Here is a 15,512-nt window from a genome sequence, read left to right as displayed (position 1 = left end):
ACCTGTGGGAACCATTCTCATTCAAACCCCCACATTCCACTCCCTGGCCCCATAGGCTTATAGCCATAGCATAATGCAAAATACATTTGGTCTAACTTCAAAAGTCCCCATACTCTTTCCATCTCAAGTTGTTCCAAAGTCTCTTTTGAGACCCAAGGCAACCTCTTAATTGTAACTACCTCTAATACCAAAAAACAAATTACATTCTTCCGATATACAATGGCACAAAATATATGTTAGCATTCCAAAAGAGAAGAATAGGAACATGGGGAGGAACTGAAAGATCAAACCCAACAGGGTGGTCTTGTAGCTCTAATGTTGAAAGGGCTGTTTTAATGTGAAATGGTTCTTCACATCTTCCCACTCCTTCCCACTTTGTCTGACTGCAGCACAACTCTCTCTCTCCCTCTTACACTGGTTCTATTCCCAGCTTCAGCTCTCCTTGGCAGATATCCCAGGGCTCTGACATTTCCAATATTTTGGAGTCTCCAATGTATTCCAGACGTCACTTTCACAGTTTCAAACACAGTGGTCTTAAAGGCCTCCATGCGGGAACTCCCCTGTCACATGCCTGTCCTCAGTGATTTTGTTTTTGTTTTGTTTTAATTTACTTCAGAAGAAGATTCCAGAACCCTTTTTCCCTGCATAAATTTTTGACCTAAAGCAAAAGCCACATGGCCAATACTACCAAATTCTTCTGCCTGCTTGAGCTTGAACCGACCGTTCCTTAAATACATGTGCATAAGCTTTGATTTGGTGTCACTCTTTTGCAGCAGTGATTCCTTAGACTTTTTATTTTTTTTCACAAGTAGCAGATTAGCTGGGTGGGTCTCATTGGAGTCACTCTCCCTTACTCCATTTCTCCTTATCTATTTCATCACAAACCTTGGCTCCAGCATTAAATTTCCCAGTGATCTTTGTCTCCGAAAACTACATTTTTTATTTCTTTCTGCCTTGATGCTTCCTGTTCATTGTAGACCTGTATGAAAATGATCACTAATAACCATGTGAACAAGTAAATATTAGGCTGTTTTGAAATCATCTCTGCCTATGAAATTTCTTCAACTTAAAGCCAGGCAGATTGTTAGAACAAGGCCAAAAAGCAGTCATATTATTTGCCAAAATATCACAAGAATCATCTCAGGCCCAGTTGTTAATATTTTTCCCATGTTGCTCTCACCACTCTTGTCTTTCAAGCTCCTTTACAGCATTCAGCCCCTTCCTTAGTTCACAGTCCCAGTGTCTTCCTATGACACTAAATACCAGCATTTGCCAGGCCTAGCACAGAAGTAGCCCACTTCCTGGTACCAACTTCTTTATTATGTACTTTTCTGTTTCTGTGAAGAGACCATGACTGAAGTTTATTGGAGTATACAGTTTCAGAGTATTAGTCCATTACTGTCATGGTGAGGAACATGTCAGCAGACAGGCATGGTGGTGGACTAGTAGCCAAGAGCTCACATTCTGAGACATAACCATGAAGCAGAGAGAATTAGCTGGGAACAACATGGTCACTTGTGAAAATTTTTTAATGAATTGTGCAATTCCAATGTCAGAAAACGTTTATTGCCATTTAATGTTATATACTCCAAAAAAAAAAAAAGTTTCACTTGGCTCCAGATTTCTAGAATCTAAACAAATAAAATGACAAAGACATGAATATATGTGGTTGCAAAGCCTGAGTTGAGTCCCTGATATGTAGGAGGCAGTGTGTGAAGATTCAGTCGTTGAGTAGAGTAGCAGTGATAAAAATGTAAAGGTGAAGGTTAATGCACTACCCACGGCTTTAGTACATGTGTATAAAACACAATAATCCACTTCGTCCTCACTACAGAGATCATTCATTTGCTTTTCTGCAACTTCAGTGTAAGTGGTCACGTGAGTGGCAACTAAGGAGAAGCAGAGTAGCTACATCTCTTGGGGTTTACTATTTAGAATATTTCCTTTTATTTTGTAGTTCCACATTTGTTTTATCTTAAACTTCTTAGTGAGAGTTGTTCGTAGTTGGCATCTTGACACATGCTTAGAATCTCAGCACTTGAGAAGCCAGGGGTTCATAGTTCAAGACCAGGCACAACTACATAACAAATTTGAGACCATTTTGGACTACATGGCACCCTCTATTCAACTAGTAATCACCATAATAATAAGTTAAAGTGCGCAAAACCGTGCTTATACATACTTTTAAATACATCCTTTCCTTGACTCCACATATAGTAAACAATGTAATCTCAAAAAGATGGACCTGGGGCTGGAGAGATGGCTCAGTGGTTAAGAGCACCCAACTGCTCTTCCAGAGGTTATGAGTTCAATTCCCAGCAACCACATGGTGGCTCACAACCATCTGTAAAGAGATCCGATGCCCTCTTCTGGTGTATCTGAGGACAGCTACAGTGTACTTATATATAATAAATTAAAAAAAAAAAAAAAAAGATGGACCTGTGGGATTAAAATACTCAGATAATCCTGACTCAGTATTGTGTTCCTAAAGCAGGGCAGAGTAGGCACAAACTTAGAAGAGTGCTGGCACTTGAGAAATAGGGACAGGAAGATCACAAATTCAAAGCCAGTCTGGGCTACATAGTGAGTCCTAGTCTCAACAGATTGGAGCTGGAAAAATGACTCAGTAGTTAAGAGTACTTGTTCTTCAGAGGATCTGAGTTCAGTTCCCAGGTTCCTTGTGATGACTCAAAGTGATTTGTAACTCTTGTTTCCAAAGGATGTAATGCCCTCTTCTGTGGACATTGTACACATGTGTTATATATACATACATATAGGCAAAACATTCTTACACATAAAATAAATAAAAATCTAAAAGTAATTAATTAATTAAAAATAGCATTGCCAGGTTTGTTGAGAATTGATTCTCACAGTAGATAGAGTTAGCTTTGTGGTATTTTGAAGGAGAAATGCTATACTTTTCTGTCCTGTCACTAATCTAGTTGAAGTGGGTATGTGAATCATTTAAACTCCATGAGTTCCTCCTGTTAACTATTAAGATAGATCTTTTCAAACTAGAACAAGAGCGGTCTAGCGGGAAGAAAAGCACTGTGTACATTTCAAAGGTGATAGGCTCATGGAGAAAGGCATCTTTTGTAATATATTCAGAGGATCATTGTTCTGTTTCAATAAGGTTACCAAGTTTCCACTGCCCATGAAGGTTTTACTAAATGGGTCAAACCTCTCTACTGTGAATTTCTACCTCTATAATGGCTACAAACGTGCTCCTTTAGAATGCCTGGTTTTGTGCTCAACTTTGAAATCTAAACTAAGGGTGAAAATAGATTTTTTTTTTCACAGCTTCCAGAAATACTTATGAGAAAAACTATAAAGAATGAGGGGTCATTTCTAAATTTTAAAGTAATTTATGTGAAGTTTGGTTGGTTCAGAAATTCCTGGTTTAGAGACACTTGCCACTAAGCCTGATGATTCGAGGCTCAATCCCCAGGACTGATATCTACCACAGTAGAAGGAGATAACCAACTCCCTCAAGTTGTCCTCTGACCTCTGCATAGGCACCATGGCCTTGTCGGGTTCTCAGACACGTTAAATAAATAAAAATGCAATAATGAGAGTAAATTGCTGGGCTTTCTAAACATCTAATTCCTCTAGGTGATGCAGGTAGATGTAAAGGGTACTGAAACCATGTTGCTTGTATTACTGGAAGGGCATTAGTTTATCAGCACTATCTTTGAAGACTTAGTTTTGGTATGATTGTTATAATTACATAAGGTAGAGACTCAAAGTAGTAGAGGGACTAATGAAGGCTTCCATGTCAAGGCTCTGCTGAACTCTCCCTACTGTCCTGGGCTCTACCTGGAGGTGAGGTTGGTGGGAAAAAAAATGATGGCCAGTTATCTGTCTAGAGCAGCAGTTATTGGAGTAGCATTTCAAAATAGACATTGGAAACATTAATAACATGAATCTCTTTTCCTGCTTCCCCTTTCCTGTTGTGTATTATTCAGGGTGATGTTGGGCTCGCTATGGGGAAATTATATGGAAATGACTTCAGCCAAACCACCATCTCTCGCTTTGAAGCCTTGAACCTCAGCTTTAAGAACATGTGCAAGTTAAAGCCCCTTTTAGAGAAGTGGCTAAATGACGCGGGTAAGTGGGCATAGTAAGAAATCTCTGCACTGTCCATGGGGTGTCCTAGGAGGATGAGTCTGCAAACTGGGGTCTGACTGTATTGGTGATACTACAGAATGTTGGATTCACTAATCCTATGAAAATCTTTATAAATTATGATCATGTAGATCAGATATGTCTTAATATTCCAGTAATTATAATATAAATAACCAGCAATAATTGCAGCCTAGAATTTTTTTTTTGACCCAGGTTTAAGGATGAACATAGATTCTTTTTTTTTTTTCTTTTTTTTTAAGATTAAGGATTAGAAGGCCTGTGTGTATAGAAAATCTTGAAGAACAGACAAATTATTCTTTACTTGAGTAGATTGCCATAGAATTTGTTCCTGGTAATATATCTGCTTTTGTTAAAAAAAAAAAAAAGGCCACTTATTTCATACAAAAGTTGGGCTTCTGCTCTTGAATTTTTTATTTTGAGACATCCTTTTAGAAACTTTGAATTTTGAGCCACAAAATCATAGACTTAAGGAGCTAAAAGGAACCACATAGATGCCTAACCATGTAGTTTCCTTTGTACATAGAAACAAAAATTAGACCTTTGGAGTGAACTTAAGACACACCCATACCCCTAGCATTTGATTCAGGAGCTGGGGGTAAAGTTTAACCATCTGTTATCTTTTTTGAAGTCACAGGCAAGAACGACTGATCTGTCCCATCTTAGCTTAGAAAGAAATCCATTGTAACATTCCAGGCTTGTTCAGTGCTTAGAAAAAAGTTTCAAAGTGCCCTCTCTCAACTATTGTGCTGAGAGAAGCCTCAGTCATCTCCAAATTAAACATTAAATAATCCAGTGAATTTTAAGAAATATTGTTCCTTTTTATTTTTAGTTTATACACAAGCAAATGAACTGAACTGAGGGAAGTGTAAGTGGAGGAATAGAGCCTTTGTATTCTCAGAAACAAACCAAAAAGGAGTGGTGACAAAGCTAACCATCCTGGGTAAAGGTTGCGGTAAAGACAGTGGACAGTCAGCGGTAGTGAGCAGTGCTTCCATTGAGTGCTAAATATTTTACAGCTTTATTGTTCTCATATATTCCGCATGTGAGTCCTTAGGCTCAGCTTTTGTGTATGTGTGTGTTTCTCGTTTTTATAGAGAACCTCTCATCTGATTCTACAGCATCTAGCCCAAGTGCTTTGAATTCTCCAGGGTTGGGGGCTGAGGGCTTGAATCGTAGGAGGAAAAAACGCACCAGCATAGAGACCAACATCCGTGTGGCCTTAGAAAAGAGTTTCATGGAGGTCGGTGTTATTTTCCGTGTGTACTATACTGTTAGGGACTGTAGACATTAAAACATAACCTTGTCTTCCTCCACCCTGATGGGCATTTTAATAGGGAGAAAGAAGGGTACTGGATAATAACACACTTTAGTACTGTAGGACTCAAAAGACAGTGGTCCTAATCATGTGAGCACTTGGTAGGGAGCACAGGAACTAATCCTGCAGACTAGAAAAGATAGGAGAGGAGTACCTCACACAGAGCCATCTCGTGAGCATAGGCCTCCAGAGCAAACCGTGCCTGTTCAGAGGAAACACTGGCGGTTTGGTTGGCTGAATATCCTATTATGGAGTTCAAGTTAATAAAACAGGTATTTGCCTTTTTAGAAAATGGACTTTCTACAAAAAAATTCTGACTTCTAATTCAGAAAGATCTGTGTTTACTTAAGGAAACATTGAGTCAGGAGTCTTACTTGGCTTTGCCTCTTATCACATCACTTGATTTCAAGATGACGTTTCTGCTTCAGAAGCATGCATAGTATGATGTCCGAGTGCATAAGGTTATATTACTTTGTTAACTTTAAGATTAATAGACTTTAGCCATGATAGGATGAGACATTCTAATCCCAGTGCCTGGGAAGCAAAGGTAGGTGGAGCTCTGTAATTTTGAGGCCAATCTGGTCTACAAACAGAATTCCAGGACAGCCAGAGCTACACACTAAGACCCTACACCCACCCCCCACTCACCCCCCAAAAAGGAATTTAATAGACCTTTACAGTAAGAGTCACTTGTTTTAGTAAGTGGAATAAATATTAAAACACTTGTGTAGAAGTTGTTGCTAACATAGCTTACTGTAGTCATAAGGATTCCACCATCCTTTTCTAGCTGGCTTCTTCCTGTGAGTACACTAGTTCAAAAAGTCATGTAGTCGGAAGTACTCAGGACGGAGAGGCAGGCAGATCTCTGTAATTTGAGGTCATCCTGCTCTACATGAGACTGAGGTTTGATCACTAAAACCCCACATAGTGGCTCAGAGCCATCTGTTATTCCAGGTCCAGGAGATTGAACACTGTCTTCTGGCCCATGGGGTCATAGTACATACATGCAGGCAAAACACTCATACACATAATAAATCATGAAGGAGGGAGGGAGGGAATGGGGAGAGAGAGAGAGAGAGAGAGAGAGAGAGAGAGAGAGAGAGAGAGTGTGTGTGTGTGTGTGTGTGTGTGTGTGTGTGTGTTAGTTCCAGGGCTAGGATATAATTTAAATATAGAGTGCTTGTCCCTGGATTCAATCTCCAGCATGGCAAATATATAAAATGAAACTTTTTTAATTATAAAAGATTGGCTTTTTTTCCCCCTCTTAGAATCAAAAGCCTACCTCGGAAGATATCACCTTGATTGCTGAACAGCTCAATATGGAGAAGGAGGTGATTCGTGTTTGGTTTTGTAACCGCCGCCAGAAGGAGAAAAGAATCAACCCGCCAAGCAGTGGTGGGACCAGCAGCTCACCAATCAAAGCAATTTTCCCCAGCCCAACCTCACTGGTAAGAGTGGATGTGGAAGAGATACACTCTTCAAGGGCTCATTCTCAGTCTCACAAATGTCCTAGAAGTAAATTCCTAACCGTTGTCTTAGTTACTGTTCTATTGCTGTGATAAATACCATGAATGACCACAGCTACTTATAAAAGAAAGCATTTCATCTCAGCTTATGAATTCAGAGGGTGGTGGAGCATAGGAACAGCACAGAGCTCACATTTTGATCCTCAAGTAATAGGCAAGAATTAGGGGAATGGAATGAGCTTTTAAATTCTCAAAGCCCACCCCCCAGTGACACACCTCCTCCAAGGCCACACCTACTAATCCTTCCCAACAGTTCCATCAACTGGGGACCAGGGACTTAAACATACAAACCTATGCGAGTATCCTGATTTATAGTGAAGGAATTTTCTGTGTGTGTGTGCGTGTGCGCGCGCGCACGCATGCATGCGTGTATGTGAGAGAGAGTATGTGATACATGTTAAATAAATAAATAAAGATTGAAGTCCTTTCTGGTTTTTTACATTTTCATCTGTAGCTAATAAGGTTCTACTGCAGCTATAATGGTAGATTTGTTCCTGAAAAAATGTGTTCTTTTATTACCATCCAGTCCTAAAGCCCATCTCAGTAAACTCACATGACTAAGTGACAGTGAATTCCCAGGACGAGTAGCCAGTCTCATATCAGCCTTCATACAGCATCTTATTCAGTCACCTCTGCCATTTGCATTAAGACATCATTCCTAGATAGAAGAAACATGCTATGGTCATGGGACTCCCTGACTTAACTTTTCTTCCTTTTAGGATAATTATAGATCACTGCCATGATGCCAGACAGGCTTCAAAAGAAGGCCAATTGTTGAGTTTGCATTTATGTTCCTTTTGTTCTTGTTACTCTGCTTCTATTTCATTTTAATGCTATTCCATGCTACAACCTCTTTCCTTTCCCACTTAGTTCTTTGAGAAAGGTTTTCTCTATGTGTCCTTGGCTGATCTGAAACTCACTATGTATACCCAACTAGTCTGGACCTCACAGGAGTCTGTATGGCCTCTGCTTCCCAAGTGCTAGAATTAGAGGCATGTGGCACCACACCTGGCTCCACAAAGGTTGTTTGGTTTTTTTTAATAATTAATTTTATTTCATCCTGCATGTATGTCTGTGAAGGTGTCAGAACCCTTGATACTAGAATTACAAACAATTATGAGCTGCCATGTGGGTGCTGAGAATTCAGCTGAGGTCCTTTGGTTAAGAATATCCAGTGCTCTTAACCACTGAGCCATCTCTCTAGCCCCTCCACAAAAGTTTTTAAAACTAAGGTCAGGTCAGCATTATTTATTACGTGAAAGTTATGGGTTATTAAATGGAAGTGTTTCGATCATAAAATTGGTGTTGTAACAGAAATCATAGTTGTTAGATAACAGTTTTGTGTGGGCGATTATTTTGTTTTTCAGACTTAGCTATCATAGAAAGAGGGCAGTGTCTTATAAAACTAAAATATTTATTATAATATTTCAAATGAAGTGCAAGATTGTTTTTAAAATCTGCTTCACTAACACTTCGAAATGGTGGGGCACACACACCCTTAATTTTTTATTAGTTCTTTGAGAACTTCAATATATTTTATTTCCCCCTTCCTGAACTACTGCAGCTCCAAACACACACACACACACATACACACACACACACACACACACACACCCCTTGTGCTCTTTTTATTTTTTTTTTTACCCATCAAGTTCAGGTTGTGCCGCACATACACTCTTTCATGTATGGCCATCCATGAAGGTGTGACTGACTTACCAATGGCCACAACTTAAAACTGACTCACCTACTCCCAACAGGTATCATTTGCCAGGGTTGGAGTTCATGCCACCTCCCTACTTCATGCTGGGATTCTGACTGGCTGGAACATATGTAGGTCTTGTGCATACTGTCATAATCACTATGAGTTCATATGTGCAGTGCCCTTCTGGATCAGGAAAACAGTTCATCCACCTTCCCTAGCTCTTAAAACCATTCCTCCCCCTCTTCTGCAATGATTCCTGAACCTTAGGAAGAATGGGTGTGATACAGCTTCCCTTTCAGGGCTGAGCATTCCTTAGTCCCCTATTCTCTGCACCATAACCAGTTGTGAGCCTATGTTAATCTCCTCTTCAAAAAAGAGCTTCTCTGATGAAAGCTGAAAGATGCACTAATCTTCAACCATAAATCTTTAGAAGTAGTTTAATACTATGTCCCTTTAGCAGAGTGATATTGTGTTCTGGCCTTGGGTCCCTGGTCCCAGTAATGCACTCACTTTTAATCTCAGGTCTCTCCTCAGGAGAGAAGAAGCAGGTGGATATTTGTATTGTAGGCCAACCTGATTAAAACTGAATTCTAGACCAACCCTAGCTACATAGTAGTGTTGTCTTTTTGTTGGTTGGTTTGGTTTTGTTTTTCAAAACAGAGTTTCTCTATGTAGTCCTGGCTATCCTGGAACTTGCTCTGTAGACCAGGCTGGCCTTGAGTTCAAATATCTTTTTGCCTTTGCCTCCCAAGTGTCGAGATTAAAGACTTGCACTGCTACACCTAGCCATAAGAATGTCAGTCAACCAGCTGGTGGTGGCACACAGCGTTAATGCCACCAGCACTTGGGAGGTAGAAGCAGTCAGATCTCTGAATTCAAGTGTAGCCGGGGCTACACAGAGAAACCCTGTTTCAAAAAACCAATAAATGGATGGATGGGTGAGTGGGTAGGTGGATGAATGGGTGGATTCTTCCACAAAATCAAAAGTAAAAACAATGTAAGCACTAATACTATCAGATAGTTCTCTTGTTTAGGTGATGTTGACAATATTATCTCTAGCTGATTTAGAGTCTGTCTGACTAAACATTATTTAAATTTAAGAACTATTCAAGTTCTGATTATGCTGCATGCATTTTTTTTTTTCTTGTTTCACTCTAGGTAGCAACCACTCCAAGCCTTGTGACAAGCAGTACAGCAACTACTCTCACAGTCAACCCTGTGCTCCCCTTAACCAGTGCTGCCATGACTAATCTTTCTCTTACAGGTAAGCAGCAACCAACTTAGAGGCTAGTAAGCACAATGTCAGTCAGGTTTCTGCAAAGACCTGCTAGGTCATGAAGGTACTGCCTAAGATATGAGTTGTTTGTGGGGTGTTTATTATATGACCATGGGTCTAAGGAGATTGCTCTATGAACATAATCATAAAGACTAGAGTTCACATACAAAGTACACATTTATACCCAAGTGCCAATCCATAGCCCCAGTGTTAGGGAAGCAGGGAAAGAGGCTCCTTAGAACAAACTGATAGCCAAGCCAGCTACATCCAGTGTCTGTCTGTCTGTCAGTCAGTCAGTCAGTCTATACCTGGCCTTGAGCTGGGCATGGTAGTGTTCTTTTTTTTTTTTTTTTTTTTTTTTTTTTTTTTGTCTATTTAAAAAAAAAATTTTTATTAACTTGAGTATTTCTTATTTACATTTCGAGTGTTATTCCCTTCCCAGTTTCCGGGCCAACATCCCCCTAGCCCCTCCACCTCCCTTCTTTATGGCTGTTCCTCCCCATCCTACCCCATTACCGCCCTCCCGGTAGTGTTCACTTTTAATTTTTTTAAGACTGAGTCCTGGCTGACCTCCTAAGTGGGCCACTCACTATGCAGACCAGCCTGGCTTTGAACACAGATCCCATCTTCTTCTAGGATTTGAGTGCTAGGATTAAAGGTGTGTACCACAACACCCAAACCCATCTTTTAAAAAAAAAAAAGGTATAAAAATTTTTTAAATCTTATATTGGTCCGTCTCCTACACTGTTTCCAACCTTTTAAAATTGGTCCTTGGGGTTGGAGAGATGGCTCAGTGGTTAAGAGCACTGGCTGCTCTTCTAGAGGTCCTACGTTTAATTCCCAGAAACCACATGGTGGCTCACAATCATCTATGAGGGGCTCTGATGCCCTCTTCTGCCCTGCAGATGTAATAAATACATTAAATAAAGGTTTTTGGTGTTTTTTTTTTTTAAAAACTTGATTCAGGTGACTTTTTTCTTCATAAAACCTTAACAGTGATGGCTTTACACTCAGAGAAACATACAGATTCATCATTTATATTGAGTACTGTTACACTAGACCACTGCTGCCCTACCCAACACGTGGGCGAGCTCCATCCATGGCCTTGTAGATGTTGTCACTGTAGTGCTCAGTTCTTAGTCTGATAGTCAGCTCTTGGTGTGACACTGATAAGCTGCTCCAGCTTGTATGACAGTTCTTCTTGGAAATATTCTTTACCTTCTCCAGAAAGTTAAGGGTGTCATAACTTACTCATATTATAAACCTATTTTTATAAATTGTCTTTCCCAATAGCCTTTGTACTTCTAAAGAGCTCAATACTATATTCTTTCTGATGCCCAGCTTATTGCCTGATACACATTATAAAACTAATAGATAAGAGCCAGGCATAGCTCACACTTCATCCCAGCACTGGGAACCAGAGCTGTTGGGATCACTGTAAGTTCCGAGCCAGCCCGGTCTACAAAGTAGCAAGGACTATTACACAGAGAAACACTGTCTCAAAGAAGGAAAGAAAAAGTAAGTCTTTTCTTTTGGCCTCCTCTGGAAGAAATTTCCCCAAGCATTTAAACTGGTTCAGCATTGTCATCAAATATGTTGTGTTTTGTGATACACAAGACATAAACTGCGCTTATTATATACTAGCGAGCTGTTAGATTGCTTTATGATATTTCCTGTCAAATCTAACTTTACATGGAATTGGAGACATTCTTGGTTTTTTAAATTCATATGTTAAATTTATAGCATCAGTTCTGTGATCCTACCATGCTATAAAAGTTCAGTAGCTGGCTTCCTAGTGTTTCTAAGCAATTGGAACACGTCAGGTTTTAAGCAATCTAAACAGCACTTTGTGACTCTTGACTGTCAGGCCACATAGAGAATGTCCCCCATAAAATAAGCATGCACACAGTTTTCAGAAGTTGAAAGAATTTTATAAAATATAACCCCCAGCAGCACCTGCGCCCCCCACCCCTCACTGGCCACCTCCCAGCTGTTTGGGAGGCATGTGTATGCTGGTGCACATGCATGTGGAGGCCAGAAGTCACCCTTCAGATGTCCTTCCTCAGGACAGCTAGATGCCTTATACTTTGAGACAAGGTCTTTATGGGGACCTGGTTCTCACCAGTTTGTATAAACCAGCTGGCCAGCAAGCCTCAAAGCTTTGTATCCACCTCCACACACTAGCATTAGAAGCCCACACCACCATACCTGGCTTTTTTGTGCTTTCTGGGGATGAAACTTGGGTGTTTGTGCTTTATTGCCGTAAGTACTTTACTGTTTTCTTTCCAACCTGAAATTGAATTCCAAAAGGCAATCTTATATTCCAGCATTCTTAAAATGACACTTATCTGTCTCTAGCTTATTTTATTTTTGGTTCAACAGTCATAATTACAACACGTAACACATAAACTGATAGCTTATTCTAAAGTAAATATGAAAGAGATGTATTTAAAAGTCTGTGGAAAGGCCTTGAGAAGAATGAACCTAGAGGATCTCTATAGCCAAGTTTCAAAGCTGATTGTAAAGACACAGGTGATGAAGACACAATTCAGCCCTTCATAAAACAGATTACATGAGGCAAAGCTGTCAGTCCAGTGGGGGAGGGGCTTTGATTTGTTCTCTATCAATTTTTGACAAATGACTGTCAAGATTGACAAAGACCATTTTAGGTTATAGTGTCTCGCAAAGAAAAAACCTAACTAAAATGAATCAATGCCTAAATTTATTCATAGAACTTCTAGAAAATGGCAGGAGACAGTCTTCATGTTTCTGTACTGCAAAGGGTTCAACACCCAAATTATAGGCTTTTAAAAAGAAAAAGAAAAAGATCAGGGCTGGAGACGGCTCAGCTGTGGAAAGCACTTGTTCTTGCAGGGAACTTAAGTTCCATCCTCAGTACCTGTGGTGGGTGCTTCACACGCACCTGTAACTTCACCTCTACAGAATCCAGGGTCCTCTTCCGGCCCCTGTGGAAAGCACTCACGCGCGCACACATTTCTTCTTTTAATTTTAAAGATGAGAAGTTGGATTTTTATCAAAAGTGAAGTCTTCTATGCTATAGAAGACATCTTGAGGAAATTAGAAACAAAAGGCAAAGACTAGAAGAAAGTGTTTGTAATAGTATGTGTTTTCTAAAGAACTTACATTTGGAGCATACAGAAACTCTTAAAGCTCAATAGTAAAACTATAGCCCAGAACATTTAAGGAGAGTGCTACTGAAGAAGGTACACAAGTGAGAAACTACACAGGGAAAGTGCTCAGCGCTATTGCTTGTTAGGGAAATTCAAAACATACTTGTGCAGCCGAAGGTGGATGAGGAGTGAGGACCATAAAAACTGCTGCTCTTGCTGCATGGTTCGTGGGGATGTAAGTGCTACGGCCACTGTGGAGAACGCTTGAGCATTGTCTTTTGTAAGTTAAAAACATTTATATATCATCCAATGAAGCAATTTCCTCAAGAAAAATGAAAACAGTCACACCCTAACTCTCACATGTCTGTGTCTAGTTATAACAGCCCCCGTCTGGAAACAAGCCATAGCTCACACAGCGTATCTGCACCATTAGGTAGAATTCATCTTGGAAAGCAAAGTGCTGGCTCCTGTTTCAGTGTGGCACAACCCTGAAAGTAACAGCTAAGATACACAGAGTTGCATGTTTTACAGTTCTTCCTATGTGCGATGTCTAGAAAAAAAAAGCAAATGAATGGAGACAGTAGGCTTAGGAAATGAGTACATGCCGGCATGAGGATCTTTTGTTTGTGGTGCAAGTGCTCCAGTCTGATAGTGTGATAGTTAAAGAACTTTGAAAACTGATAAAAGTTATTAAACTTTACACTTAAATCATATTTCACTAAGCTGTTCTTTTAAAACTAGAAAAGGGAAGGAAACAAGTGGAAGTGCTAGGCACCTTACATGTTCTTGAATCTAACGTACATCACTGTGGTGGGTGGTAGCATCTTCCTAAGGATGCTGGGGCTCTGAGAGCCTGCACTCTCCCGTAGGGTGCTGAGGTGAGGACATTGCCAAGGATTCAGATCATAGAGGAAGTCTATGAACCGGAACATAACTCCATGGCTCCAAGGATCTGTTTAAAGATGATGTTGATGTTTCCTATCACTGTGGTCACATGATACTCGGGTTGGAGGTGCCTAGAAAATGGATAGTATATTACAACCAGAGAAAAGCAGCGAGGGGTTTTTTTTAACTCATCCCTTTCTAGCCTAGATTAAACCCAGTGATTTGGCTGGGATTTTCTTAGTAAGCCTACAATACTTAACAAATTGCTGGTTTGTTTAATTTATGCAATGAGGAGGAAAGTATAATAATCAATTTAAGCATTTTTACTTCAAGATTTGAGGTTTCATAAAAATGGACAGTTTTAGTTTCAGAACTAGGTAAAATTAGGTTTGGTGAAATGAAAAATTGGTCAAGAGATTGAAAGTACTTTGAAATTTTGCCTGTGGAAGAGAACTGGGAAAGCACATTTATCCTCTGTAGATCAAAGGCTAGATCTTAGCAGAGGATGCAGCTGGGGAGAGCTTAGGAGTCCACCAGGCAGTGTGACCTCCACAGCAGGGACACAGTGCAGCACTTGGGCTGGTACCGTTAGAGCTGAAGAAATACTGAGGTGTGGGTAGGCTTTTTTTTTTTCCAATTGATAAGATATAATTGCCCACCTAAACACACAAAACCCTGTACACATCCATCCCTTAAAAATATTCATAACAACCTGTAAATGTAAGTCTTAACATCAGCCTCCATGTTCTCTCCTCGGCTTCTCCCATGGGTAGGCTTAATAGCCACACGGGTATCATTTTATTTAGAGGCAGCTGTAGCATATAAAAAGTATCTTAGTTTTGTTTTTGAGGACAAAAGGGGGGGTGAATTGTTTTTTATAATATTTCTTAATTAACAATAAAAAGGAGGTAAGCAAGTTTACCTCATTCAGAGACCGCAAGCCACTTGGCTACCATTGTAAAGGCACAGGAAGCAGGTGCTGCTCTTTGCATAAGGTGTCAGTTCCTCCCAGAAGCTTAGAAGGAAAACTGGGCAGCAGAAAGGAAAAGAAGGTTGCCCCCCCCCCCTTTCTCGGAGCCTGTTGACCATCAGCCCTCAAGGACAAAGGAAGCAGGGTTTGGATAGCCCTGAGTCTGACAGAAGAACTTCAGAAGACCCTGCAGCTAGACAGTTATATCCAGGGATAGAGTGTATAAGGGATTTTTTTTAGGGGTACAGATGGAAAGGGCTAATTGGTCATAGCATCAAACAGGCAGCAAGGGCTGATTGGTTATAATACAACACCTGATTATCAAGCTGACAGGAAGCCAGAGCAGGCCTTGTATGCTGAGTTATACAGCCTTAGAGAGAGCTCTCTACAAGGTCATTTTTCAGACAAGGCCACCAGCCACCTGTGTTCAGGCACAATCACCTCACAGTCAGGCAGAGACAGGAAAGCTCCTCTGAGAAAGGAAGTCCTCCATTTAGAAAGCCATCCAGTACTGGGGAACTGCAACCTTAATAGCAGGGTTCTCCATGTTAGTGCAGCAAA

The 15,512-nt window shown here is 40.3% G+C and overlaps 1 protein-coding gene across 10 annotated transcripts in view; it reads left to right on the top strand.

The window, feature by feature from the left end:
• Pou2f1 (POU class 2 homeobox 1) overlaps positions 1-15,512 on the top strand; it is a 138,406-nt gene that overhangs the window by 106,977 nt on the left and 15,917 nt on the right. For all 10 annotated transcript variants that reach the window (XR_004389324.1, XM_032915330.1, XM_032915326.1 and 7 more), the window contains 4 exons: positions 3,966-4,107; positions 5,241-5,386; positions 6,730-6,909; positions 9,848-9,953. Coding sequence is in view for 9 of the 10 variants with exons in the window: in XM_032915330.1 (XP_032771221.1) it covers positions 3,966-4,107; positions 5,241-5,386; positions 6,730-6,909; positions 9,848-9,953 (574 nt within the window). In the remaining variant the exon portion in view is untranslated. The remainder of the gene's footprint in view (positions 1-3,965; positions 4,108-5,240; positions 5,387-6,729; positions 6,910-9,847; positions 9,954-15,512) is intronic.

This window comes from Rattus rattus, chromosome 10 (assembly GCF_011064425.1).
Source record: "Rattus rattus isolate New Zealand chromosome 10, Rrattus_CSIRO_v1, whole genome shotgun sequence".
Taxonomy (NCBI): Eukaryota; Metazoa; Chordata; class Mammalia; order Rodentia; family Muridae; genus Rattus; species Rattus rattus.
This window is presented reverse-complemented; position numbering and strand designations above follow the sequence as displayed.